Source organism: Mytilus trossulus, chromosome 3, assembly GCF_036588685.1.
Source record: "Mytilus trossulus isolate FHL-02 chromosome 3, PNRI_Mtr1.1.1.hap1, whole genome shotgun sequence".
In the NCBI taxonomy this organism is placed as follows: domain Eukaryota; kingdom Metazoa; phylum Mollusca; class Bivalvia; order Mytilida; family Mytilidae; genus Mytilus; species Mytilus trossulus.
The window spans coordinates 23,502,578-23,529,663 of NC_086375.1; the positions used below are offsets into that span (position 1 = coordinate 23,502,578).

At 30.8% G+C, this 27,086-nt stretch overlaps 1 protein-coding gene across 1 annotated transcript in view; it reads left to right on the plus strand.

Annotated features, from left to right (window-relative positions):
• Positions 1-27,086, plus strand: part of LOC134710664 (spectrin beta chain, non-erythrocytic 2-like) — an 86,254-nt gene that overhangs the window by 21,203 nt on the left and 37,965 nt on the right. Inside the window, exons 6-43 of the mRNA XM_063571050.1 lie at positions 1,777-1,857; positions 2,403-2,518; positions 2,771-2,883; positions 3,457-3,644; positions 5,937-6,119; positions 6,506-6,548; positions 6,943-7,074; positions 7,535-7,617; positions 7,751-7,889; positions 8,483-8,691; positions 9,187-9,364; positions 10,019-10,219; positions 10,683-10,778; positions 11,445-11,558; positions 13,854-14,066; positions 14,719-14,956; positions 15,190-15,287; positions 15,844-15,930; positions 16,449-16,514; positions 16,809-16,939; positions 17,463-17,522; positions 18,509-18,635; positions 18,921-18,985; positions 19,288-19,369; positions 19,699-19,776; positions 20,109-20,236; positions 20,575-20,734; positions 21,224-21,301; positions 21,667-21,806; positions 22,108-22,231; positions 22,534-22,680; positions 22,947-23,120; positions 23,791-24,011; positions 24,320-24,506; positions 25,139-25,339; positions 25,777-25,893; positions 26,113-26,226; positions 26,465-26,647. Coding sequence (XP_063427120.1) covers positions 1,777-1,857; positions 2,403-2,518; positions 2,771-2,883; positions 3,457-3,644; positions 5,937-6,119; positions 6,506-6,548; positions 6,943-7,074; positions 7,535-7,617; positions 7,751-7,889; positions 8,483-8,691; positions 9,187-9,364; positions 10,019-10,219; positions 10,683-10,778; positions 11,445-11,558; positions 13,854-14,066; positions 14,719-14,956; positions 15,190-15,287; positions 15,844-15,930; positions 16,449-16,514; positions 16,809-16,939; positions 17,463-17,522; positions 18,509-18,635; positions 18,921-18,985; positions 19,288-19,369; positions 19,699-19,776; positions 20,109-20,236; positions 20,575-20,734; positions 21,224-21,301; positions 21,667-21,806; positions 22,108-22,231; positions 22,534-22,680; positions 22,947-23,120; positions 23,791-24,011; positions 24,320-24,506; positions 25,139-25,339; positions 25,777-25,893; positions 26,113-26,226; positions 26,465-26,647 — 5,095 coding nt within the window. The remainder of the gene's footprint in view (positions 1-1,776; positions 1,858-2,402; positions 2,519-2,770; positions 2,884-3,456; positions 3,645-5,936; positions 6,120-6,505; positions 6,549-6,942; positions 7,075-7,534; positions 7,618-7,750; positions 7,890-8,482; positions 8,692-9,186; positions 9,365-10,018; positions 10,220-10,682; positions 10,779-11,444; positions 11,559-13,853; positions 14,067-14,718; positions 14,957-15,189; positions 15,288-15,843; positions 15,931-16,448; positions 16,515-16,808; positions 16,940-17,462; positions 17,523-18,508; positions 18,636-18,920; positions 18,986-19,287; positions 19,370-19,698; positions 19,777-20,108; positions 20,237-20,574; positions 20,735-21,223; positions 21,302-21,666; positions 21,807-22,107; positions 22,232-22,533; positions 22,681-22,946; positions 23,121-23,790; positions 24,012-24,319; positions 24,507-25,138; positions 25,340-25,776; positions 25,894-26,112; positions 26,227-26,464; positions 26,648-27,086) is intronic.

A 27,086-nucleotide genomic window follows, 5' to 3' on the forward strand; every position in this document is an offset into this window, starting at 1 on the left:
AAAGATTTGAAATATGGCCACATGACGTATTACTTTAGTTTTCTTAAATGTTCTCATCCAGGTGAATGACATTCTTAACAACAACAATAATATAAGGATAAGATTGAATTTATGATGAAAGAGAAAAAGTTTCACCACACCCTTGGACTAGAATGAAAATGTAATAGATAGGCGAAAAGGGATCGGCAACTCTTTTTACAGAAAATCATAAAAAAGAAAAAGTGCTTGTAGTTCGTGAACATTTCAGTATAACTTACTATTGTCTTTTATGGTATGATTTTTTCCTGAAAAATTGCCTTGTGTATTTAACTTAATAAAACTTTGTTTGTGCATGAATGTGACAAATGTTCCCTTGGTCAAAAACTGTCCTGAATTAAACTTAAATTAGTCAAGAGTTAATGCTTTTGTCATCTTGGAGAATAATTGTGATGTCATGAGACATAATCAAAATTAAGTTTGCCAAATCAAGTTTTTTTGGTATTAAATAGGTAATTTCACAACTTTATCATTAATTTATGTGAGTTAAACTGAACGGAAGTTTTTATGAAATATCAGGGTCAATTTTGACCGTTCTTGAATCTGCTGCTGTTTATTTCACCATTTTGTTTGCACAAAATTTATATTAGAAAACTATGTTCAAACGAAAAAATAGTTTAGTGTGGCCTTAAGAAGATTATTTTAGCCAATAATTGTGATATGTGTAACATTATATTATAATACTTGTGTTTGACAGGAAAGGAGGTCGTAGCAGGTGACACATTATATAGATTGCTTACCTCACATTCCATTGTCACATTTAACCTTTACCCTTTTTGATTTAAATATATAATGTGTGATAGTGATTTGTTTATAAACGAGATATATATACAGCCTTAAGCTGTTCTTGTGAAAACGTGGTCAGTTATATGGTTAAATCATTGTTAATGTAAAATTCACTTTCAAATTTTTGCTTTATATTTGATTTTTGTCAATAAAGTTCAAGGCTCTTTAGAATTTGAAGTTTCACAGCTATTTATTTGAAAGAAAACAACAATGAAAACATTTTGCTTAGTAAGGGACATTTTCAAGATTTAGCAATATTTTTTTATAAAATAAACAAGATGAATGAATTTTCCAATTGCTTTATTTATAGTTTCAATTTAGGATAAGGTTTATGTTATTGTTTAGATTACTATACATAGACCTTATTTTTCCACATATATTGCAAAAGCCTTGTTGCTTTATCCCTTATTAGATAGCCCCCTTCAATGCATGAACAAATCAGCAACCCAGCAAAATCTAAGCTAAAACATAGAGAGAAAAATAATTTTGAGTTGGAAATTGTTATACATAGTAATGATTTCTGCAAATCAGTAAAAAACAAAATTAAGTCATATAACATTCAGTCATGCAGTCTGGCCAGATGTAGAAATTGACTGTTTTTCATGTCATAGTGTTAGAGCACAGTTTGACGTTGGCGTGTTTTCACATTTGTTTATTTGTTAATTTTGTTAATTCTTTTTTTTGAAGAAGGCATGTTAGTTGCTTAATTTTTTTATGTTATATCTATTTTTACAACGAATATTTATTCACAGTACATGTGTACCAAATTCTAAAGGACTATGGGTAATTCTCTGCTGAAAAATAAAGTTATGCCATTGGCTTAATATCCATTGAATAGACTGTTGTTAACCAATCACAACAGTCTGATGTACTTTGAAAATATTACCCAGAATGCTTTAGAATCTGAAATTCCACTTTGATCTTCATAACATTATTTCACTTTATTTTCTTCAGGTATCCAGGGGTTAATATCACGAATTTTACGTCAAGCTGGAGAAATGGGCTTGGATTCAATGCTCTCATACATGCACACAGGTATGAATATATAGAATAAGAGTAAATATAATGTTAGTAAGAATATAAGGGAATATGTCGTGAATATTTTTGGAGCAGCACACAAGCAAATACACAGCAACCAAGACTATTAGTAACAGAGTTCAGAATATTTCAAGAAACCATGCAAGCAAGATGAATGTTCACTTCAAAAATCAGAATGATTTGCATGCATGCCTTGTAGTCATAAAACTTTAGAGCATGATTATCGTACTCAGATTTTGAAATCAACCAATCACGATACATGAATTGGAACTTCAAGCACAAATATTACACTCCTGTATCTGTATTCTCAGACCTATTGAAAAAACCTTAATAGGAAACAGTGTTTAGCGGTCATAATATTTCACCTCAATCAGAGGAAGCATTCCTACACCACACAGCAAGTTCTAGTGGAAGATACAAAGCATAAAATATTACAATACTGGTATATATAAATTTTACTGCAACCATGCAAATTCATGCAAAGAAGATGCTCTTTACTGAAAAAATATCGCCTTTGTTACATGTTAACTTAATATTTTCAGACCTGACTTGATAGATTATGATGCCTTACACCCAGAAGAACATGTGAGCAACTTGAACAATGCTTTTCTTACGGCATCTAGAGAACTGGACATCCCTAGAATCTTGGACGCTGAAGGTATGTCCAAATTATGTTTGTTTAACAATTTTCCTCCAAGTGGTCGATTCTATTTAAAAAAAACACCATAGTTTTGAACTAAAAATTCTCAGTTGAAAACAAGATGTTCAACTTTGGCAGCTTTGATTCAAATACTTAAAACTTGTTTAAATACTTTAAATAGCTGTACATGTAAATTTTAAAGTGATCAATATTTTGGAAATGCTTTTGTGCAAGTGAAACTTATTCTTAAATATATATGTGTTATTGTAGATGTGGATGTTAACAAACCAGACGAGAAGAGTATTCTTACTTATGTAGCTTCATACTATCATTATTTCGCCAAAATGAAGAGTGAAATGACTGGTGGAAAGAGAATTGCTAAGGTAGGTTATTGTACAGGAATTTAAACTGCATCTCAGTGGTTCCATTACAACTTGTCTCATGTTGAATTGATGCATCATACCTTCATAGTTTTAATTTTTTTAGATTTCTTCTGTATACCACACTATAGTAAGCTATAGAAGTCTGTGGCATAATAAATTGTAAAATAATTCAAGAGTATTATACTGATTTAAGCATAACTGTATAAATGAAGTTCTTTACAGTAAAATAAGACTTTCAAATACACTGAAACCAGTTATCTAAATCAACCCCCTTCAGGACTGAAGAATTATTTTAAGACAAGTGTTTGATTATACAGGTTCTAATTAATAAATGTCTAGAGATCTTTGGAGCAGGCTAGGTCTGATTAAGACAGGTTTCTAGTTTAATTAGAGTTTGACCAGACCACTTTTTCTATACTAGAGATATAAATGTTCCATAGAAATATATGCTGAAGGAGGCCTAACCACAAAATCAAATATTCACAAAAATGGAAGTTTTCCTCAATCTTAGAAAATAAATACACAAAATTGAATGAATCTACAGCATATTTAAGGAATCTTACAATTTTACAGATCTTGGGAAGTTTAATGGACATGGAAGCCATGGTGGACGACTATGAAACATTGACTTCATCTTTACTGGAATGGATCCAGTTCACAATCAAAAGACTTCAAGATAGAAACTTTCCTAACTCATTAGAGGGAATACAAAAAGAAGTTGTCAAATTTAAAACATACAGAACAGTGGAAAAACCACCAAAGTAAGTCTTATTAATGTTTTATCTATGATGATTGATAGCCTATCTTTGCTGGGTGATACTGATAATTGATAATCCCTGACAAGGAAGTGGGTATTTATAGGTTTTATAATGAGCGAGAATCATATATTGCTTGATATCAACTTGAGTTATCTAATTTTAAATGAAGACTTTAGCAAGAATATAATTACTATTTAAACAAGATAACTAGACTATATGTCAAGGGATATCCAATTTTAACGAGTTGTTGAACCATATGGTCAGCACTCTTTTTGTACAAAGTGATCTAGTCTTTATAATTAACACATACAAATATGACATTGTATGTCTTGTTTGGTCATCAAACTTTAACATCCAACATTTTAAAACTTTGGTGCGCTTGGGTTAATTGTTGCACCTATCTAGATACTGATGTGAAAACTTCAAATTCAAATAAGTAACTACTGATGGCTGATACACTCATGTCTTTCAAACTTTGGTAGGATGTTATTTTGTAGTTTTCCACAATTTGTTGTTTTTGAATTCTTGATTCTAAAAAAGTGCCCTTTATTTACCTGGTCTTCACAGTTTGTCTTTACTAAGTGATTATGATGTTTACATATTGCACAAGACACTGGTCCAGGGTTGAATTCTGTTTTTTCTGTATACTTAAAAGATGTCTTTTATGATATAATTCATACCTGCCAAGTTTTCGAAATGCCCATGGGGGTTTTGCGTGCAAGATGGCTGCCATACTCCTAAAAAACCTTCAATGGGGCCTTCAAATTCAGTGTAATATTGTTTTTTGGCTTCTTCATACTTTTATAAGCCTCAATTCATTGTAAAATGAATTGTTTTGTTAAAATTGTGGACATAATTGCTCTTTGAAAATTTCAATTTGGGAGCCTCCATGGGGGAAATCCCCCGCAAATAGTGACAGTTGGCAGGTATTGATATTTTTCTGTAATTGGGTTGCTAACTCTTTTACATATACCCAATTATCCTTTATGATATTTTAGTTTTGTTTTAATTCCTTTTTCATAAAAAAAAATCAATATGGCTTAATTATGAATAGTGAACTATAACAGATAAAATAATTTTCTTAATTAAATATCTTGCAGTTTTTAAACATAGAAATATAAGGATTGGTTTTTTCGATTTTCATCAATAGCAGCTTAATTTTAATTTTTAAGTCACAAATTGAAAGGCGGTTTTCATTTACACATTTATATCTATGATAGGACATAATTAATAAAATGTCTGTCAACAATAATAGTACAGATAAAATTGAAATATTTGTTGATCAAATTTTCGTTGAATGGGATCCAAGATTGAGTAAAGTTATCATTACAAAGTCAACAAACATATCTGTCGTCTGCTGAGATAAATCTATAAAATATTTGAATTATTTCAAAATTATATAACCTGTATGATTAGAATTTTATTGCATAATGTTATTGATTTGTAAAATATTAAATGCAAACATCTCGTATTCTTATTTAAATAAAGGAGTTGTTGATGTGCAATGTTAGATTACATAAAAGCTTGATTTTATGACACATGAAAATCATATAGTACTTAGGATATATGAGACATGGCACATTAAAATACAAGTCCACTAGATATTACCATAATCTGTTTTGCTGATATTTTTTGTTTTTATGGGGAGGTTGGGGGTTTGTTTTGTTGCTAGCTTTACCTTATTGGTTACCTCTAATTGATTTTATGAGTATGCAATTTATGGAACTATGAATTCTAGTCAGAAATTGACAAAAAACATTAGTTTTGGACATTTTCTTTGTAGTCCCTTTTGTTTTGTTCCTGTTGGATGTGGTTTTGTCTGTTTTTCTACCTCTGACATTTTGTGATTGTCTTTACTGTCCTTCCTGTTTTCAATGATAGGTTGTCATTACTATTTTTAATTTTTTTGATCAATTGTTTTGCTTGTCTGTCCTTTCCAGGGATTGAGTAGTTCATCAACCGTCATCACTGAGGTTGCAAAGTTCCAACAATGGTCTTAACTAGTGGGTGTGACTGGTCTTAGTTGACTTAGATTGCCTTTCGTCTGTCTGAAATTTTGAGACTCTTTCTTTGAGAAGTCTAGCAATCAACGTCAGAATGAAAAAAACTCTCTATCTTTTAAACACAATTCTCCAAAAGAAAAATACAAATATCATTGTTTAAATAATAAATTCACAACAAGTTGTAGCATTGGGTAAATGCAAAGAACTAAAATGATCAGAATGGTATAAAGTTTATTTCTTGAATCTGAATTTGCCAATTATATATTTTTTATTTTTGAATGAAATCTTTCAGGTATAAAGAAAAGGGTAATATAGAAGTACAGTTTTTCAACATTCAAGCCAAACTGAAAGCTAATGGACAGAAACATTACACACCACCAGAAGGCCTATTGGTACATGATATAGAGTCAGCATGGTTAAAACTGGAAAAATCAGAGCATGAACGGGAGGTAGCCATGAGAGATGAAATGATAAGGTATGTAATCTTCCCCCTCTCCCTCCTTGCTGTTAATAATATTTAGGGCCATTGTTACCTATTACCTGGTTGTTATAGCTTCTGAGCATGAACCAAATGCTGAAAAGATGCAGTGGAAATAAGATCATTTTTTTTACACTGGTGGTTAGAAAAGGACTAGAAAAAATTGCTTACTGGTTCTTGTATAAAGGGATAAACTGAACAAACACAGAAAGAACCACAGTTTGGTAACTATAAAGATCTATGTTTTGAATACCTAGTTCTTCAAAAATGATTAGATTGATAATAGATTTGAAAAAAAAAACCAATTAATTCCACAGGTCTTTTAGAGCAATTATTTTGTCAAATATTAAAGATCATTTTATTACAAAATTTTATCTTTTCAGGCAAGAGAGATTGGAACAGTTGCATCAAAGATTTCAGAAAAAGGTAAGGAGTTATGTCCCTTATATGCTGTTCCAGAATTAAACACATTGGAGATGGTATTAACTTTTATAAGACCCTGACCATCCATAGGATAAAACTATTCATTTTACTTGTAATTTTTAAAACAGAAAATGCATTATCTATTTAAAATAAAATTGAGAATGGAAAAACTTTATGATATATGTTAATCAAATGATATGTGTAAGGTTCATTTTGAACATTTCCAAGTGACATTTAAACAGTCATCAGATTATGAATGCCAGATTTTATTATGGCAATACTCGTCCAGTCACTTTATTGGCATAAATAAAAACCTCACAATAGATTCTGAATGTACAATATATTTTATCTGATGTACAATTTGAATTAATTGGTTTATAATTATTAACTTTTACAGGCTGAAATACGAGAACAATGGTTATCAGACATGTCTTTGATATTAGACGAGAAACTTGTCTGTAGTAATGCTGCACAGACAGAGGCATCCATCAAGAAACATGAAGCTATCAGTGCAGAAATACTGGCTAGGGTAAGTCTTGAGAATTATCAAACCTTGAATCCTTCAGGTTTATCTGGGTTTAAGTTTGTAAATTCTTAAAAAGTTAGAATGTTTTGTTTAGAGATGACCCATGACAGAAAAGTGCAAGTGCTTTGATATCCAATTATCCGATTACAAGGTGTGATATGGTTATGACTAGAGTTATTGTCTGGACAGAGAACACATCTCTCAAAATTTACAGTAAAATAGATCAATCCAATTTTTGACAAGTATTAGTTGCTTTTATTACATAAATTAAGGAAATGACACAAAACTTGCCATGAACCAATTTTAGAGATCTGTCCAGAAATAGAATTTGTGTTTTGTAAAAACAATATAACAGCAGAAAAATTTGAAATCAAATCTATTATTTGATGATAAAAAAAATTATGCCAAAGATGAATTTGTATAGCCTATATAAACTGACATTTTGATGATATTTTATTTACAGAAAGACAGATTCAGGGCTTTAAACGGTTTAGCCAAGGAACTTGTCCAAGGGAGCTACCATGCTAAAGATGCTGTAAACAAAAAGTAAGATAAAGCTTTATTCAGAGGATATTTTGATTTTTTTCTTCCTACATGCTGTAAACCAAATTCTTTGCAAGTATTTTCAGAGTCAGATCAATTGACGTTATCCAACAATAATCAAATGATTTTTTTGTAGAGATCAAGACATAATGATGAAATGGAAGAAGTTATTAGACAAGTTAGAAGCTAGGAAGAAAACATTGGACGGGTTCAGCAATTTGATGAACAGCTTCAGAGAGATAGAAAGTATTGTGGAAGAGCTCAAAGAAGCAGAGGTATTGCTCATCTTTATTAAAAAAAATAATTTAAAAAATGGAAACTTATTTTTACCAGTTTGTTTGTAATTTTTGGCCTATGTTTAATAACTCCTTTTGAGAAAATTTCAAAATATCTACCTGATTATTTAAAGAAATTTTGGGTATTTATTTTTACTGTTTGAAGTCACAATTTTATAGTACCTTAGTTTTTTTAGGGGTGTTAATTTTTAGCTGATTTTTGCGGATAGAACAAAATCACCAAAATAAATTCTGTCAATTTAAAAGTGCACATGCAAAGGTATTGATTAAAGTTTTGAATCTGCCAAAATATTTTGTATGCCTTATTCAATGAAAATCGCAAAATTTTGCACCGGCGAAAATACCCCCCTATACAGTATTATACAGCTGATATAGTTTTTAACCAAGATTCTTGCAAATTGTTATTTTCATTTTCATTTTCATTTTGATTGTTGATGAAGTTTCTGAAACATTATTAGCTATTGAGTTGAATATTGCTCAATTGAAACAGCTTAAGTTTAGTTAGCCAAGATGCTATTCTTAATGATTTTTTTTTTGAAAGCATTTCTAATCATAAACATTTGTTTTGTCAGGCTAAAGTGAAAATAGACGACAATGGTAAACATTTACAAGCCACAGAGGATTATTTACAACAGCATGCCTTGGTGGAGGCTCAACTTCATGGTCTTGGTAAACGTGTTCGTAACTTAAACAGACGATCTAAAAATATGACAGATTTGTCAAATACAGAGGGAGCTGTGCTAGATAAAAGATTAGAAGATTTAAATGCAGAATATAATAGGTAATAAGTTAAGTTTGATTTTATGCTACTATACTAACAACTTGTCGAAATTGGTGAAGAAAGGCTGACATAGTATCTTGATGTACTCCAAGAAAGAGATTCTTATTTGTCACTTTGTATTATAAAAAGGAAGTACAGGAGATAAAACTGGAAACCAAAATTGTTTATTTATTGTCAAGTAATATACCATAAAACAAAATCAAAGACAGTCAAGTATTGAAACTGCAATACAGAAAAGGAATTTCCTTTCATCCAGACCCATGTAAAAAGTTGGATTTCTGGTGTCATATATATAATGAATGAAACAACTATGCATTCAGTTAGGGCGTGCATATATGAATCAAGATTGCAGGTCATAGAAACAAGGTAATACTAGGTATAATCTCCAGTCATTTTGTATATGCTGTTGCAAAATGGACATTAAGCTAGCAACAATCAATGATTTTTAAATGTAACTTACAAACCTATAGCGTAACAATATTTATCTTTATACAGAGTAAATGATTTAGCCAATGATAGAAGAAAGAAATTAGATGTAGCAAAGAAATATTACCAATTCTTACAAGACGCTGAAGAAGAAGAGAGATGGGTTCAGGAGAAAATAGATGTTTGTGGTGCTTCAACAACGGGCAAAGATTTAAATGCTGCTCTAGTCTTACTCAAGAAACATGAGGTAATATGTTTACCATTAGTTTAGTCCCAATATAAAGATTAGAGGGTTTGGTATGATTCTTAATGAGACTTATATCCTTAAAGAGACCTAAAGATTTGGGTGTAGACAATTACAGGGGACCATGTGGCCTTCAACAATGAGTAAAATTCTATGAATTATGAAAACCCAGATAATGAATTCAAAACAATACTTTTCTGAGAAAATAATAACAATCTGATATAAGCAATGAATATTTTAAGAAAATTAATTACAGCAACCAACATAGACCAAGGTTATTACAGAAATGTGTCGTACCAGCTGAAACTGGTATCATATTACATCACAAGAAAGAAAACTTATGTGAGGCTTAATAAGACTATGCTGTTCTGAGGCACGGGTCGAAAGAAAAGATTCCATGGGATATTATGCAGTTTGACATTGGTATTGAAATTGAGGGTCATCAATTTTGCATATTTGCCAGTTTGAACATTCTATATTGTATTCTACAATTGAGAGTTAATTTTTCCTACTTTTGTGAAAAATAATATTTGTTATGAGATTTTATGTTTAAAATCAGACTGAACATAATTGATATGCTTTTATGATATCTTGAGCAATTTTACGATCTCGAGAAACACTTTTCTATTTATTTTAACTAATATGATTTTAATTTAGGGCCTTGACGGAGATATGAATGGAAGATGGCCATGGTGTGAGAAACTTTGCAACACAGGCAAAGAACTAATGAATGGTGGTCATGAGGCAAAGAAAGAAATCAATTCTAAAATAAAAAATCTAATAGAGAAATGGGACAGACTAAAGAAATTAGCAGCTATTAGAAGGACAAAGATAGAAGATGGAATTGAAGCACATCAGGTTTGTTAAGCAGACGGTCAATTAAGCTTGAACCCAATTGGAATGTTAGTGTTATGGGTCAAAGATCAACAAATGAACTTGGAAAAATCACAAAAGTGTATATTGAAACAAGATTATGGTAAAATGTGAGATGAGAGACATCATTTTAAGATTTTTTTGTATGGTTAATTTGAGATAAAAGAATACAGCAATTCATCATGTTGTGTGATGGATAAAGCAGATTATTTATAGAATTGATTAGAGGATATTCTATCTAAGATAAGAATTCTTTTGTACGGTTCTCTTTTCAACCACAAAACACCAATGTTTTTTTTTTAAGTTTAACTAACACAAGTTTTAGTCAAACTTTTTTTTCCCCAATTACCTGTAATAATTATTATGTTTTTATTTTCATTACATACTTATTTTCACCATATCCACTCAGATGTAATGAAGTATTAATTTGCTTTATATTTCTTTGTAGTACTATGCTGATGCTGATGAAGCTGAGGCATGGTTGAAAGAAAAGATGCCCTTGGTTTGTAGTGACGACTACGGAAAGGATGAAACTGGTTCACAGGTAAATGTCTTTTACATTATAAAGACTTTTTTTATTGCTGGCATGGTCACTTATGAAATCAGTACATGTATGAACCTTTGGTTACTGCCTAATAAAGCTGAAAGAAAAGTTCTGAGTTTTGATAATGAAAGGAAGACTCAAAAACATTTTTGACCAGTTTTTTCTATATGTACATTATCTAAACAAGAATGTGTGGTTCCCTAACAGCTCTTCTATAAAAGCATGCAAAACAAAACTTTGATCAACTTGCTATGTTTGCTTTGATGTTTGCAAACAATAGGTAGGCGGAGTTTCAGTCTGTTTTATATATACTGGGATTTGATTGGACAATAAAAATTGATATGAAATGAAGTTAATGTTTATTGTCCAATCCAATTCCAGTATATAATAAACAGACTGAAACATACTACCTACCTGTTGTTTACAAACATTCAAACAAACATAGCAAGCAAGTTGATCAAAGGTTTGCTTTGTATTCTTTTATAGAATAGCTGTAACAAACAAGCATATTTAACTTTTTACACAAAGTACTGGTTCATAGGGTCCAAGTTTAAAGTGGTAAATTTGCCTTTAGATAGAATAATGATCAACTTCTGTTTAGGCATGGGAGGAAAGTAGCATAGAATATTGTTCCATTAAAATGCAAAATTACACTATTAATTTCAGGCACTTCTGTCTCGACACAATAGATTGGAAGGGGAGATAAGAAGTTTTCGCAGTGAAATAGGTCGACTTGATGAGTTGGCTCAGTTAATGACCAAAGCTGCCACAGAGCATAATGTAAGTAGGATTTGTTTGTAACCTTTTATAATATATGTTTGAATAGTTTTACACTAGTTATTTTTGGGGCCCTTTATAGCTTGCTGTTTGGTGTGAGCCAAGGCTCCATGGTGAAGACATTAATTTGACCTATCATGGTTAACTTTTTACAAATTGTAACCTGGTTGGAGAGTTGTCTAATAGGCACTTATACCACATCTCTACGTATGCTTTAAAAAGATGTTATGTTAAGGATGTACTTTGGTGATTTAAGGTAAAATTAAATGAATCAAGAATTCAAAATTGATACTTTAAACTGAAAGAGTATTGGTTAAGGATCAAAATAAGCTAAAAATATTGATAGGTCATGGAGCTCCTTTTTAAGATATTTGATTTATAAAATATGGAGGGGAAAAAGCTGACTCAGACTTTTACCTTATATTCGCATTGGAATTATTTGTGTCTCGATCAAAAGAAAGAAAATCAAGAATCTGCTTAAATTTTGTCAAATGACTTTTTATGAGCTGTTTAGTCTTATGAAGTTATGTTAAAAGATAAATTTGTGTTATTGGGCAAAATATTTTACCTTGTATAGTATGGAAAAACAGTGAGGAGTCCGAACATTTGACACTTATTCCAAAACCCCACCTAAGTACATCCTTAATGAGAAGTTGATTTTGGACTTGAAGATTCCAGACATTAAACCGAACAGAAGAAATCATTCTTGCTTGTGATGAGTGATGAATGAAACAGAGTGATTGATAATGATTTGGGATCACAAAATCCTGTCATGTTTCAGAGTGAAAATTCACAATAATAAATGCTTTGATTTGATTTAAGAATTTTACAATGTATCAAAAATATTGTCACTTTTGTGCATGTGGGAATTCATTAGACTTGGTTTGAACAAGGAGAACAAGCTTGATGTGGAAACCAGGGCTTCCAAAAAAGTCATATATTCCGGTCATTTGTATAATGTCCGGTAAAAGACCGGCTGGGAAAAGCATGAAACGGTCATAATTTTTTTAGTTTTCAAGGCTTTTTCGGTCATTTTAATATAATTCACGATCTTTTTGACCCAACATTTTGCCTTTAACAGCCATACATTTCCGGTCATAAAAGTGACATGTTGATTAATTACTATCAAAACAACCCTTACTTCAATACTTTCTAATTTTAATCAAGGCTAATAAGTTGTTGGACAGCTGAAAACTATACCTGTTCAGGTGACAGGTAAACTAATTTCAGTACCGGACATCGTATAAATTTAATCGTTCCATTCACAATTACTTTCGTACATTTCAGCGGTTTGTATCTAATTGATTTAGTCCAAAAGATCAAATTTATAATAAATACATTTATAAACTTGATTTGATGAAACATTTAAAAAGGTTTTACATGAAAAAATCGTCAGAACTACGTTGTATGAAGAAGAACACGTGTGCGCATGTGCACAGGTGTGAAATTCAATTATGCATCCTACATTTCTTCAAAATTCTAAAACTATCATTGATACCTGTACCTAACATTCATTTCAAGTATTTTGTTTAAGAAATAACGTGGAAAGAGCTTCTTCGCTCAGTCGTGCTATGTAAACGTACACGGATTTTACGTATCCGTTTATGGTCCATGTTTTACCATTGTCAAGTCAACATCCGGTTTTGAAAAATGTGACTTTAAAAAGGAAAATAAAGTTCTAGACAACGTCAATTTGCACAAATAAAAAGTCTTATGCAGATATGACCACGCTGATGTGCAGCCTTTGAATGATGCAATGCCAATTTTAACAGTTTATGACAGAACATCAAATTTTTATCAAAGTAAAGTTTAATATCGTTTTTAATCTAATGTCAATCATTGGGATGGCCATCCATTGCCATCTGATTACTATAATTGCCTTTTGTGACTTAGTCTTGGGGATTAAAATTCGGATCAGATATAAAATGTCCGGCTGGCTCAGAAAATTTTTGGAAGCCCTGGTGGAAACATTGAAAAAATTATAAAACAAACAAAAAATCTTTTCTCTGAGCTGTCGTTTTACTCTCATTAAAGCTATTTTCCAAATGAGTGTAGTTTAAAGGTTTGGTTGGCTTGCTTGCTTTGTTTATATAAATATTGCCCAAGCATCCAATAACATTATACAAGCATAAGCCTGCCTATCTCTTTATTGCAGATGTAAATCTTATTTACAATGCTTGTACAAACATTTATACAAACAAAGCAAGCAAGCCAACAAAACATTTAAACTACATGCATTAGGAAAATAGCTCTAATGGTTATGTTTCTTTAAGTTTATTTTATGACATCCTGTTTCAGATTTCCATAGAGAAGTTTATACCACAAGAGAATGGAGATAAATCAGAGGATGAAGACTCAGTGGACGAGATGGTTGATGTTCCCACGGAAATAGAGGTAGAGGAAGAAGTAGAGAAGGAGGTCATGCAAGATGTGATAGAAACCAGGAAGATTCCACAAGTCAAGGTTTCCCATGCATATATAGGACAGGGAATGAAAGTGGAGAAGGGAGATGTAAGTAAAACAGGAGAAATAGAAATGTTTCTTTAATTCTTGGTGGACTTTTATCCTCCATGGATGCAAGATACATTTGATTATTTTTAGGCCCCTGCTGCAGCAGAGGGGAGTGGATTAAGTTTGACCCTTGTCTGTCTGTATGTCATCTCTACGTAGGTCTGTACATCCCTAAATTGTTTTATTATCAACTATTTGTTCATTTGATCTCAGTTCTCCATTAGTCAGACATTTATTATAATGACACACTGTCTTGCCTTTTTCTGATTTTTTTATCAATAATCTTTCGAGTAACAGATTCTACCACAGAATTATATGCAATATGCCATTCCTCCATTCAAAACAATTAGTTTTAAAACAAATTAAGTGATTTATGAAATCATACTGGCAACTGAAAATATGAATATTGCAGGAATTTTTAACGTTGTTATCTCATGTAAAAAAAGACTTATATCAGTGTTTTCCATCCAAAAAGCTATGCTATTCACTATATAAAAATAGACTATATTTGTTACTTTGTTTGAAGAAAAGTATGCAGAATTCACTGAGATTATTTGTCTGTCTATCAAAACTGGTGTTTTGGTTGCAGAAATGTTGATATATAAAAGTAAATTATTTGATATGCACTTTAATTTCCAATTCTTACTTTTAGCTACTACTCCTAATTCAAAGGACAAATTCAGACTGGTGGCAGATCAGAAAAGGTGACGGAACTGAGGGATTTGTACCTGCCAATTATGTCAAGGAGGTCCAACCTAAAGTGTCTCAAAAGGTCATACGTAAACCAATGAAAGTCAAGGAAAAGGTCAAGGTCAAGAAGACTGTAATGAAAAAAGAAGTTCAGAAGAAAAAACCAGAGAGAGCAAGTAAATTAAGAAGAGCTCCTTCAGGTAACATTTTGATATTTTACAATATTTTTTTTTAAGGTTCTTATGTTTCTTCTGCATTAAAAATGGAAATTTTAGTAAAAATTGTAGGTCCTTATTTGCCTGAACGAAATGAACTTATGAATATTTTTTGGCAAAAGAGTAGAATACTGTTTCTTCATATTATATTAAAAAAATGTATATTTATACATTAGATGCAATAAGATTTAGAATGTATCATCTTTAATCTATTTCAGTGAGATCTAAAACTAATCTTCATTTCGACAAGGACAATGTTGACAAGAGACAAAAGCAGCTTAATCTGAACTACAATAAACTTGTCAAATTATCACAGGTATTTATGATATACATACATATGAATTGAAACAAGAAAAACGTACAAGTGATGCATATTATTGAATGTAAAGAATAAAAAAATGGGGAGGAAAAACTTGACAGAGATAAGCAACAGTGATATGTAAAATTTCTTTAATTTATATCAAGAATCATATTTTTTATTGTTCATTTTATATGAGGGTGGTAATGGGGTACTTTCAGGATGAATAATGGTAAAAATTCTTGCCAAATGATGTTAATGGTAATTTTTGGTGTATGACGATAAAATATGCACTTACTTTTAGACAATAAAAAAAATCCAATGATATTGACGAAATGAAGTTAACTTTTTTTTTAAAGTAATGGTTATGATCTCCAACAAATCAGGATAAGGATATTTCGACAAATCACGGTAAAATTTTAATCAATTTGAAAATGGACATTTGACGCCTAACGGTAAAGGGCATTACTACCCTCTTATATGTGTCTTTATCGGTGTTTTATATGGAAAAAAATAGCTTTTATGGTAAATTTTTTATTCTTGAATTTCATTCAACATTGATTTTATGTTTAAGGCCAGAAGAATAGCATTAGAAGATGCCAAGAGGTTATTCAAGTTCTATGGCGATTGTGAAGAATTTGAATCCTGGATGGTGGAAAAGGTAAATCTATTATTGTCATTTGTTTTGTATTCACAGGGAATTACTTAAGATATAAATAAAGAGTTTCTTTTGAATGATTTCTCAATTTATTAAAAAAAGAAAATCATTTATCATCAGGTTATTTTTTTTAATCATTGAGTTTTGTGCAAGTTTGCCATTTTAGAGTCTTATGCGCTGTTGATAGTTCTTTTTTGCTCAGTATAAGAAAATAGTTTTACATCATGAGGTTAACTTGTGTCTTCTTGGCGTTTATAAAATTGTGACTGGAAATGGGGAATATGTCAAAGAGACAACAACCCCACCATAGAGCAGACCTTCCAAATATTACCTAGCATCCTTTAGATTGTGACATCAATTTGAATATTTTGTGATCAGTTTAAATTCATAAAAAGTAAAAATCTATCAAAAGATATTGGAAGAAAGTGTGTCAATTTTTTTGAATTTTTAAATATTTCCAATTTCAATGTTTTTTATATAAACAAGATGCAATGTAACATTGAATACTTTTTCTCTTACAGGAACAAATTCTAACGAGTAAAGAAAGCCTGTCTGACAACATGGATGCTATTAGAAAGAAGTTTGAGGTAAAAGTTAAAAAGAATCTATAAATTCAAACTTTGAAGACAAAAAAATAATTTCAGATGAAAACAAATTGAGCCTAAATACAAACTAATCAAGGTGACCACTTCAGTTTGAAGGGAAGTAATTTATCACAAGATACCTTGTTATGGGTTACATTTTGAAATAGGTGAAATTAAGGACATTTACAGAATTTCTTACTACATGCATTGAAACGTGCAATGCAAAAATGATTATTGTCTGTTGTGGAAGCGATCCTATACCCAATCAGAATTGGCAAAATCTGCTTTTTCTTGTAGAATTTATTGACAAGTTTAGCTGCCAACAAAGGAAGATTAGATGATATAAACAAACTTGCAGACGAAATAACTCAATCAGGAAGCGGTCAAAAAGATATAGTTAAAAAACGTCAAAAAGATATTAACGACAGGTATGTTATAAATACAAAGTAGATAAATATTAACATTGGAGAAAGAACTTAAATAAGATTTACATAAAATACCATGTAATGATGCATCTGGTATTAAATAGGTTTTGTTGGAATTGAATAATTCAATTGGTTAAATGTTTTAAAAGAATAGTAGGGTTTTAAAAATTAGAATTCATCTTTGAGACAGACTAGGGGTAAATCTTAATAAATTACCTGAAGAAAATTCACTCAAATAATGAATGTTGATTATGAGATGTGATAAATTTTTGAATTTCACTTCTTCAAATTTTAATTGATCTTACTGCTAGAAAATAAAGCAGGAAAGTAGTGTTGTCTGACTTCATTATTATTTTTGTAGACTTTCAGAATTTTCTTAAGAATTGGGATTAGCGAAACATGACAGTTCTACATTGTGAAGAAAATATCAGTATGCAAGATTAAGTTGGTATCTCTATGGCAAACACAATTTGTATTACATATAAAGGGAAAAACAATGTATTACATATATATGTAATATTTACAGGTGGATCAGATTGAACAAACTGAAAATGGAAAGAGAAAAGAATCTGGAAGGTGCTTCAAGGTAATTTTTCAATACTCATACATTTAAAGCTACAATAGACCATTTTCATATTAACGACTTTCAACTCCAACGTTTATACTTTTTCAACAGATTACCTACTCTGTGGTAGGACATCCTGGTACCGAGTTACATAAGAGCAACATAAAGAAGTAAAATCAAACTTAAACTGTACAATTTTCAGCAATAATTACAAATGTAACTGCTTCATATATTTTTTTACATGACTTAATCATTGGAAAACAGTAAACTTACCCCTCAGATTACACTGATTATATGTTTGGTTTTACTTATTTTGGATGCTCTTACTCAACCAGGATGTCTTAACAAGGTAACCTGTCAAAAAAATATAATTTAGAATCAAAAGTCTGTAATATGAATATAGGCCAGTTGTGAAATAATTTGACAATGAATATTTGAAACTACTTACATGTATGTATTTATCTGATTGTTACTTAGAATAAGCTGTAATGAAAAGAGGCTTTTTAAAAAATAAATGTTCAATATAGTATAATGGTATTGATCAATTTTGGTGTCTTGCCAACATGAGTATATAGTTCAGTATGGTTTGTAGGAAAACCTCTGCAATTTTATGTGAATTTTTATAAGATTAAATAGAGAGATATGAAACAGAGAAACACTAACATGTTATTAATAAAATTGAGAATTGAAATGGGAAATGTCAATGAGACAACAACCTGACCAAAGAGCAGAAAACAGCCAAAGACCACCAATGGGTCTTCTTCACAGTGAGAAAATCCTATGCCCTGAGGAGGTGTTTAGCGTGTTTAGAAAAAATTATGTACAAGTTAAGTGAAAATGGCCGTCTTACAAAACTCCAAAACATATAAATGAACTAAGTTTAATAACATGTGCTTTTCTCATCTGTTATACACCTACTCCCTGTTTAATTATACTTTGAATTATGAGTGTAGGTATGCTTAGCACTTCAACATTCTTTTTATCTTGACGGTCATTTTGTATTACAGCATTGAGTTGTTCCAGTCAACATGTGATGAATTAGCAGACTGGATCAAGGAGAAAGATAATGCTATGAACACTGATGACTATGGCAAAGGATTACAGGCAACTATTGCCTTACAAAGGAAACATGCTGTAAGTAGTAGGCAAAGTTTAAAGGCAATTATAGTAGGCATAGAATTGTAAGAAACTTTGACAAAAAGAGGAAACATGCAATATGTTTGACAAACTATTTCAAGCCACTTCAAAAACTGTTGCATTTAGTTTGAATATTTACATTTAAATTTTCTTCGGACAATTACATACATGTAAAGAAGATTGGAGTTAAATTTAATGCAGGGTAAAATATCCTAGTTGGATTTTTGTTTAAGAAATTTTGCATGCCATGTTCTCAGTTGAGCAATTCATTTTGTTTTTCAGAATTTGGAAAGAGAATTGAATCCAGTTGGAGAAAAAATGAACAGGATGAATTACCTAGCCGATTCGTAAGTTTATATTTATTTTTCAGTTATATTATTTTATTGCTAAATCCCCTTTTAAGTTCTTTTACACTTAGAAAATGAATGTATTAATATCTTCTACCAACAAATAGATATTATTTTTGTACCTAACAAGAGTAATGGTAAGGAGGAGTTAACCTTATCAACTTTTCCTCCATTTTACTTCCTTTTTAAACCCACCTTCGGTTAAATGTCAAGGAAAAGAATTTGTAGATTTTAAAATTGATTTAGTTTGATCAGTTGTTTTGATTGAAATGGAATATATTTGATTATACATGTATTTGTAGAGTGAGGTCAGCCTATCCCGATGAGAAAGGATATGTAGATAAAAGACAGAAAGAATTACAAGACATTTGGGATGCATTAAAGGTTTGTTTTAGTCATACAGCTATATCTTTTTTGAGATGGTGCAATGTACAATGAATTTCAGTAAGCTTTGTTAAATGGATTATCTTCATTTACAAAATTGTCATTTTAGCTAATCAAATCATTGAAGAGGTAGCAAAAGAAATGATATGCATTTGTTTCAATATCTTCAATGGCTTATGGAGAATTCATGGTTGACCTATTGAAACATTTACATGCACTTTAAAAAATAATGCAAAATTGAATTTTAAACAGTTTTGACAAAGTACATTGCTGATTTTAAACATTTATTTAGATTGAAATGTAAAATCATTTGTGTGTTTTATTTACAGAACAAACTGGATGATAGAAAGAAGAAATTAGACGATGTTGGTGAATTACATCAGTTCAATGATGACGCCAAAGATCTGGTGAGTAAAGGGTAGATTGCCTATTAGGAAAATGTATACTGTAAATTCATAATTGAATTATTCAAGCTAATCGTTGATGATCTATTATATTTGAAGGTAAAAATAAATAAATGGGAATCATGTACTACCATTTGAGGTTCAAAAAATTGACATGTTCATGTACTTGCAATGATTATTTTAATTTTAATCCTGCTTTATTTTTTGCATATGTAAAAACTTTCAATTTTTCCTATTCTTCAATGTGCAAATATTTTTTTATGTTTTCACATAAATTTTCACATTATTTGTTATAAAATAAGCTGATTATTTAGGTTTTTTTCTCAATATTTTAGTTATCATGGTCTGGTTTAATGAAAGCCAAGTTGGCCAAGTCAGATATGCCCAAGGATGTACAGGCAGCAGAGATAATGCTAAAAGAACATGCAGAGTTATCTGAAGACATTCAGGCACACAAACCAAAGTAAGTGTATTGTATACTTTTGAGATAAATTTGTGCAGCAGGTTTTCCAGCTGATTTTATAACTTTCGAATTATGTTTTTAAAGTTCTCATGCTTTGAAATGAATGACCTTTGAATTTATTAACCCAGACAGTGATTTGAAGACAGCCAAATACATTGCAAAAAATAAAGGGAACCCTGATCAATATCTGGATATCATTAATTTAATTATTATGTGACCAGTATTGTATCATGTGGTGAATATTTTTTTAAATGTGAAGTTTCAGTAAATCAGGATTTTGAATTGAAAATAGTTATTTTATTCTTGAGTGCATTTAAAAAAAAAATCATTTTTTTAAGGTTTGTTGATGTTCAGAAGTTAGGAAACAGTGTGTTGAAGAAAGATCCTAAGAATGATGACGTAAAAGGTAAATTACACAAACTACACGAGGATGAGGCTGTTATTGATGACATGTGGCAGAAGAGGATGGACCAATTACAGGATGCACACGACCTACAGGTAATTATCATAGGGGTCTTGTTTTGGTCAAATGTTATGTGGCTGGTCCACATTTGTGTGTAGTTTTAATAATTAGTGTTACAGGATGCAAATCTTACTTAGAATAAGGAAATAATCTGATGTAAAAGTGATTAGAGTATCTTCATACTAATTGTACAATTTAGGCTGTTCAGTTAATATGAGGGTCTCTTGATAAAAAAATTACTGCTGCTTCTTACAAAGGTAGAGACAGGTAACTATTATACAGAGAACCTCCTAGCTAGAGATAGACATTTATAAGAGCAAGCAAATCACATTTTATCTTTTCCATTTCTGATTTCTTCTCTTTTTAAAGCCATGAAATAGATCCGAAGGTGGCGTAAATTACAAATGAGTGAATCAATCAATGCAAAAAAGACTGATGTGATGTGACTTTAGTAGTTATTTGGAGAAAGGAAAAAATTAAGAAATTCGAAATATTTTACATACTAAAACTATTTTTTCTTATAGGTATTCAACAGGGATGCAGACAATATTGATCTGGTTACTGGAGGTCATGAGAAATTTCTGGAGTTTGCAGAAGTTGGGGTAAGTTTGCATTTAAAACCACATTTGATTATAAGAAGATTGAAATCATTTATCTATATTTCAGTTCTTTTGTATAACATACAATAGAACTGCAGTTTAGGAATTCAGACTCCTTGAGGTTGTAAGTTTTATACGCAGAAAGTGAGAATGAGAATGTTATGAACATTTTCTAGAAAAATATCTTAAAGTAGGCAAAATTTGATTTGTATTTGCAAGGATATCTGAAAATTGCTCAAATATTTATTTTTTACATAGAGAAATAAATGAAAATTGCCATGTGATACTCATTTCCCCAACTTCAGCATATACTTATTTCAGAAACCTGATAATCAGAAATTTAAATGTTTAAAATTATTTTTTTGTAGAAAACAGTTGATGATGTTGAATCTCTAATGAAAAGACAGGAAGATTTTGAGAATACCTTACAAGCTCAGGACGATAAGGTTAAAGCCATGGATGAGTTAGCAGACAAACTGATTCGTGATGGTCATCCCGATAAAGACCAGTATGTACAAATATGTCTAAAAAAGAATAAAGATTTTAGATCAGATTTACTAACTAAAAAATAAAATGCATGTGCTATGTATTATTTTCCAATTGGGCAATTCTCTAATTATATCAATAGCTTTTTATAAAAAAAATCAGGCTTTAACCACAGCATATTTCATTCCAGCATTTTATTTTCAATAGACAACATTTTTGATGATATAAATTCTGTGAATTCTAGCATATGGCTTAAGATTGTATGCAATTTTTGTTATACATTAATGTAAAAGATTATTTACTTAAGATGTTTTCTATTTCAGCATTGATAAGAGACGACAAGAGGTTCTAGATAGAAGACAGAAGGTGAAAGACAGAGCAAAAGAGAGACGGGATGCTCTGAATGCAGCTCAAGGATTCCAAGAATTCAAGAGAGATTCTGATGAAGTAAATATATATTAAAATTTTGTGTGTTAGTGTTTATCTCTTTCTAAATAGCAATTATGATATTGTTCATTAGTCAGTGGTGAAAATTTTTTTGTATATTTTTTTATAGATGGACTATACTTGCAAACATGTCTTACCTAATTCCTTTGCACATCAAAAACCTTTTCAAATTTGACTATTGCATCATCACATACAGTTAAAATTCTTTGGTAATTTAATCCTTGAAGTTGAATCCACACAACATTCTGTCTGAAATGGGTTAGGTCTAAACTGGTGTTCATTGTGTATATTTTTGTTTACAGTTATCTTCTTGGATGAAAGAGAAATACAACACAGCAACAGATGAGTCTTACAGAGACTTGACAAATCTGACAGAGAAACTGAAGAAACATCAGGCATTTGAGGCAGAACTTAAAGCCAACAACGACCGTTTGCAAGATATTAATGAGGTGAGTGTGATAAACTAGATAATTATGGATCCTTTAAGAATCAGCAATTCTAACATAATGTGATGCTCATTTGTTAAATCTGAAATTAAATACTTTTTAAAAGTGTCACTGTCAAAATTGAAAATTTCAGAAATATTATTGACAGTCTAAACCAACAGCAACAGCAAGTTCTATTGTAACTTGTAGAAAGGAAAGTTCAAAATATTTTGAAATGATAACTTAATTAATCGTATACTTCTTTGACAAATTTTATTTTAAAATTTCAGCGAGGAGATGAATTGGTATCAGCTGACCATCCAGATAGTCCAATAATAAAGACTATAGTATCCGACCTAAATACACAATGGAAAGATCTGTATGATAAATCTTCTGATAAAGGAAACAAACTGAGGCAGGCAGCAGATCAACAGACACTGAACAGGGCACTAGCTGATGCTCAGGTATAAACTTGTTTATCTCCCCTTTTTATGACTGCAGAAGGGGATCGATCTTACTATATGACATCTACAGTTTCATCAATGTGAAAAATTTATTAAGGTTTATTAAAGACTTTTAAAGGACAGATACATTGTAAATTTAAATTTTCCTAATGAGTTCAATTTCTCCAAGCACCTTCAAGGTCGTTAAACGTGCCCAGTAGTATTAGAGCTCAATTTGATGGGGCAAAGAATTTACTGAGTGCTGACAAATTTGGTAGTTACTGACCTTTGTCATAATGTTTTATTTCTGTTAAGGTGGTACCCAACACTTTCACTTAAATTAATATGGCTCGTTTAATTTTCATAAAATTTTGTCAAAGTATTTACTTTGAACCTTTGACTAAAATATACGAATTTCAAAAAATTTGAACCAACCGTTTTATCAGAAAAAATACACTGGTTATATAGCAGTTTGACAAACACTTATTTTGATCATTGAGAAGCTTAATATTCTCTTATGAACACTACGTCACTAAAACGTTCTGCTGATTTTACAGAGTTATCTCCCTGTAGTGTTAGGTACCACCTTAATATCTTAAAACATGCTCATTATGACAACAACCTTTTGATCAGTCAGTCAGTCAATCAAAATGTGATGCCGTGGTTAATGTATCAATTCAATTTGTTATAGGATAAATTGGATGAAATGGAGAAATCTGTGGCTAATCCTGACCTTGGATCTGACCTTAGAGGAGTGAAGGAGTTGTTAAAGAAGCACCATAATCTAGAGAATGATCTAGTAGGATTGTCTGACACAATACAGGCCATTACATCTCAAGGTCAAGAACTGGCCAAATCTGGACATTTTGACAAAGCTGGAATTCTTAAAGCTGTTGATGAATTTAACGACAGGTAATGTACTTTCCATTTTTTAAAGGAGATTTATATTTTATTTTACAAATAAGGATAATTACAAGGGTAACGATCATGTACAAATACCATTGGTGAATTGAAAAATGAAATGCATGATAAACCATCAATTATGTTGAAATACCAAAATATATTAGAATTTATTTTAGTTCAATATGATAGTGTCCCAATGACTAGTACATATGTTATGTGATATTCACTATATTTGTCTTTAAAAAATTCAAAGTTTGCATTGAGTTATCTGTTTGAAAATTAAAAAAAATATAAAATATATTTTGTTTAATATTCAGATTTAAGACTTTAAAACCAGCAGTAGATACCAGGAAAAACAAGCTACAAGACTCGTTACATTTCCATCAGTTTAAGTTTGATGCTGATGAAGAATTACAATGGATAAAAGAGCATCTTCCTGCAGCATCATCCACTGAGTATGGCAAGAGTTTGATTGATGCTCAGAATCTTCACAAGAAACATCAGGTTTGTAGCGATATATAAAGATAAAATACAGTAGAAAAAATATTTCAAACAAAGTTCTCACAAAGTGGTGGAAATAAGGTTTTGAACACTATAAAGACTAAAGTTTGCAAGGAACTAACACAACTTTGGTATTTTGCAGTAGGCACAGTTCAAATGATATTGAGGACAAGCAAATTTTTTCAAGGACTACCAAGAGAAAAATTATTTCGACAAATATTTTGAGAACTCTGTTTCAGTTGAAATGCTCTTGCAAACCTTATATGCGGTGTGATGTATAGAATATACTCATGAAATTTATAATTTACTTCAAGGCTATTTTATTTCAAAGCATAGATGTAAATTGAAAGTATCTTGGACAGTTTAAACTATTATAACAATTGTATATGTTGATAACTATTGTCACACTCACATACCTTTACTGTGTTGATAACTATTGTCACACTCACATACCTTTACTATGTTGATAACTATTGTCACACTCACATACCTTTACTGTGTTGATACAAAACTTGTTGGATATCAGTTTAAACTGATTAAAAAGGAGATGTTATTCAATGACCAAGATGCATTTGTCATGATAGTATGGTTTTATGTTTCAACATCTATAAAAGTTTACAATTATTATTTTTTAGAAACTTGAATTAGAAATAAGTGGACATTCACCATTCTGTGAAAAAGTGTTACAAACTGGCAATCAGTTGATAGATCAAAAACATTTTAATTCTAAAGCTATCAAGGACAAATGTCAAGAATTACAGCTATCATGGGACGATTTACTGAGCAAGTCTAAAATACGCAAGAAGAATCTGGATATGTCTGTACAGGTCCAAAAGGTAAATTTGATTAATAGTTATAAATAACAGAATTTTCCATAACTCTCTAAGTAGAAAGAACAGCCATTGAAGACCTCTAATTTTTGAAAAAGAAAATTTTACATTACAAGAACAAACTATTCTATGATTATCTCCCCTAACATGGCTTACTGCATTATTTCAACAGCACAGTCAGAAGCATATGCTATTTCTCCCCTCAGCAGGAATTTAATCATAACTTGCTTAAACAGCATTCTGCCAAAATAAGATATCTATTATCTTCATGAATTGATATAGGTACATAAGATTTTTTTAAGGGAGGCTTTGTATGTATATTGTATGAAATAACAGTAATGAACCTGGTAATCCTTCACATAAAAAATGTATTTAATTTAAGAAATTGTTTTTGTTTAATTGCTCATAGTTATCTTAATATGAATAATCTATTTGATTTTAAGGTTTTATCTGAAGTAGCAGAACTAGAGAACTGGATCAATGATAAGATGACTCTAGCTTCCAGTACTGACTATGGTAAAGATGAGGCGTCCGCTGACAAATTACTCACAAAGAATAAGGTAAGTTGTTTTGAAAACCAAATTGAACATTAAATCTATATATAAAAATATTTAGTAAATAAAAAGGATGAATGAAACTTATACACAAAAAAAAAAAAAATGGAATTTTCAACTGTTGAAACTACCTTTTTCTCTGAATCTCAATATTTAGAAAAAGAATTTGTTTAGCCTGGCATTTTAGTATACATGTTTTATTCATATTGTCTATATCTATTATAGGTGCTAGAAACCGACATTCAGACCTATCAGGGAATAGTAACAGGTCTGGGAAAAGAAGCTCAGAGATTATTTAAAACTGGTTGTCAGGACCCAACCACACTCAGGAAAGCTCAGGTAAGGAAAATAACTATCAATTACACCTCATTTGTTCAAAATCAAATGATTATATTGAAAAGATTTTCTAAAATCATGACAGTGCAAATTTATTTTACAATATTTTTTCTTCCATCTGATAACAAAAAATAAGTTTCTAGTGAAATTATTTGATGAAATAAAAAAAACCAAAAAGACATTTTCTGATACAAGAATTTTAGTAACATGTAAATTTCAATAAAAATATTTGAATTTACAGGATAACCTTCAGGATCACCTGAATAAACTAAAGAGATTAGCAGCAGACAGAACTCAGAACCTAGAACAATCCAAATGGATGTTTGCCTTCAAGAGAGAGACCACAGACTTTGAGGAATGGATCAGTGAACAGATGCAGTTGGCTGCCTCTGAGGAATATGGACAGGATTATGAACATCTGCAGGTATTATATATAAAGTTATCTGGGATTTTCTTTCAAAGCATATGGTGCACCAAGGGTAGGAACTTCTGTAAATGTTCTGTGGATACTCTTGTTTATATCCAGCGAAAAACCAAATTTACCTCTATATATTGATGGCTTTCTTAAGTATGATATGTGTTTTTAAAAGAACAGCCCTGGTATATTGTATTTATTTGTACAAAATTGATGAATGTATTGGTCTTTCATACTGAATACTGGTGGCGGAAAAAGCAGGCCAAATGCATGAAGAAAATTTGGAGCTTAAGAATAATTGACCATAAACCTGTGAACAGAAAATTATTGTAATTTAATTTTGGAAAATATTGCATTTGCCTGACAAAAATTTTGCGTAGGTTTGCTTCCAAACTACGACATAGATTTTTATATAATTGAGGGAACAGTAAAATAAGTTTTAAATTAT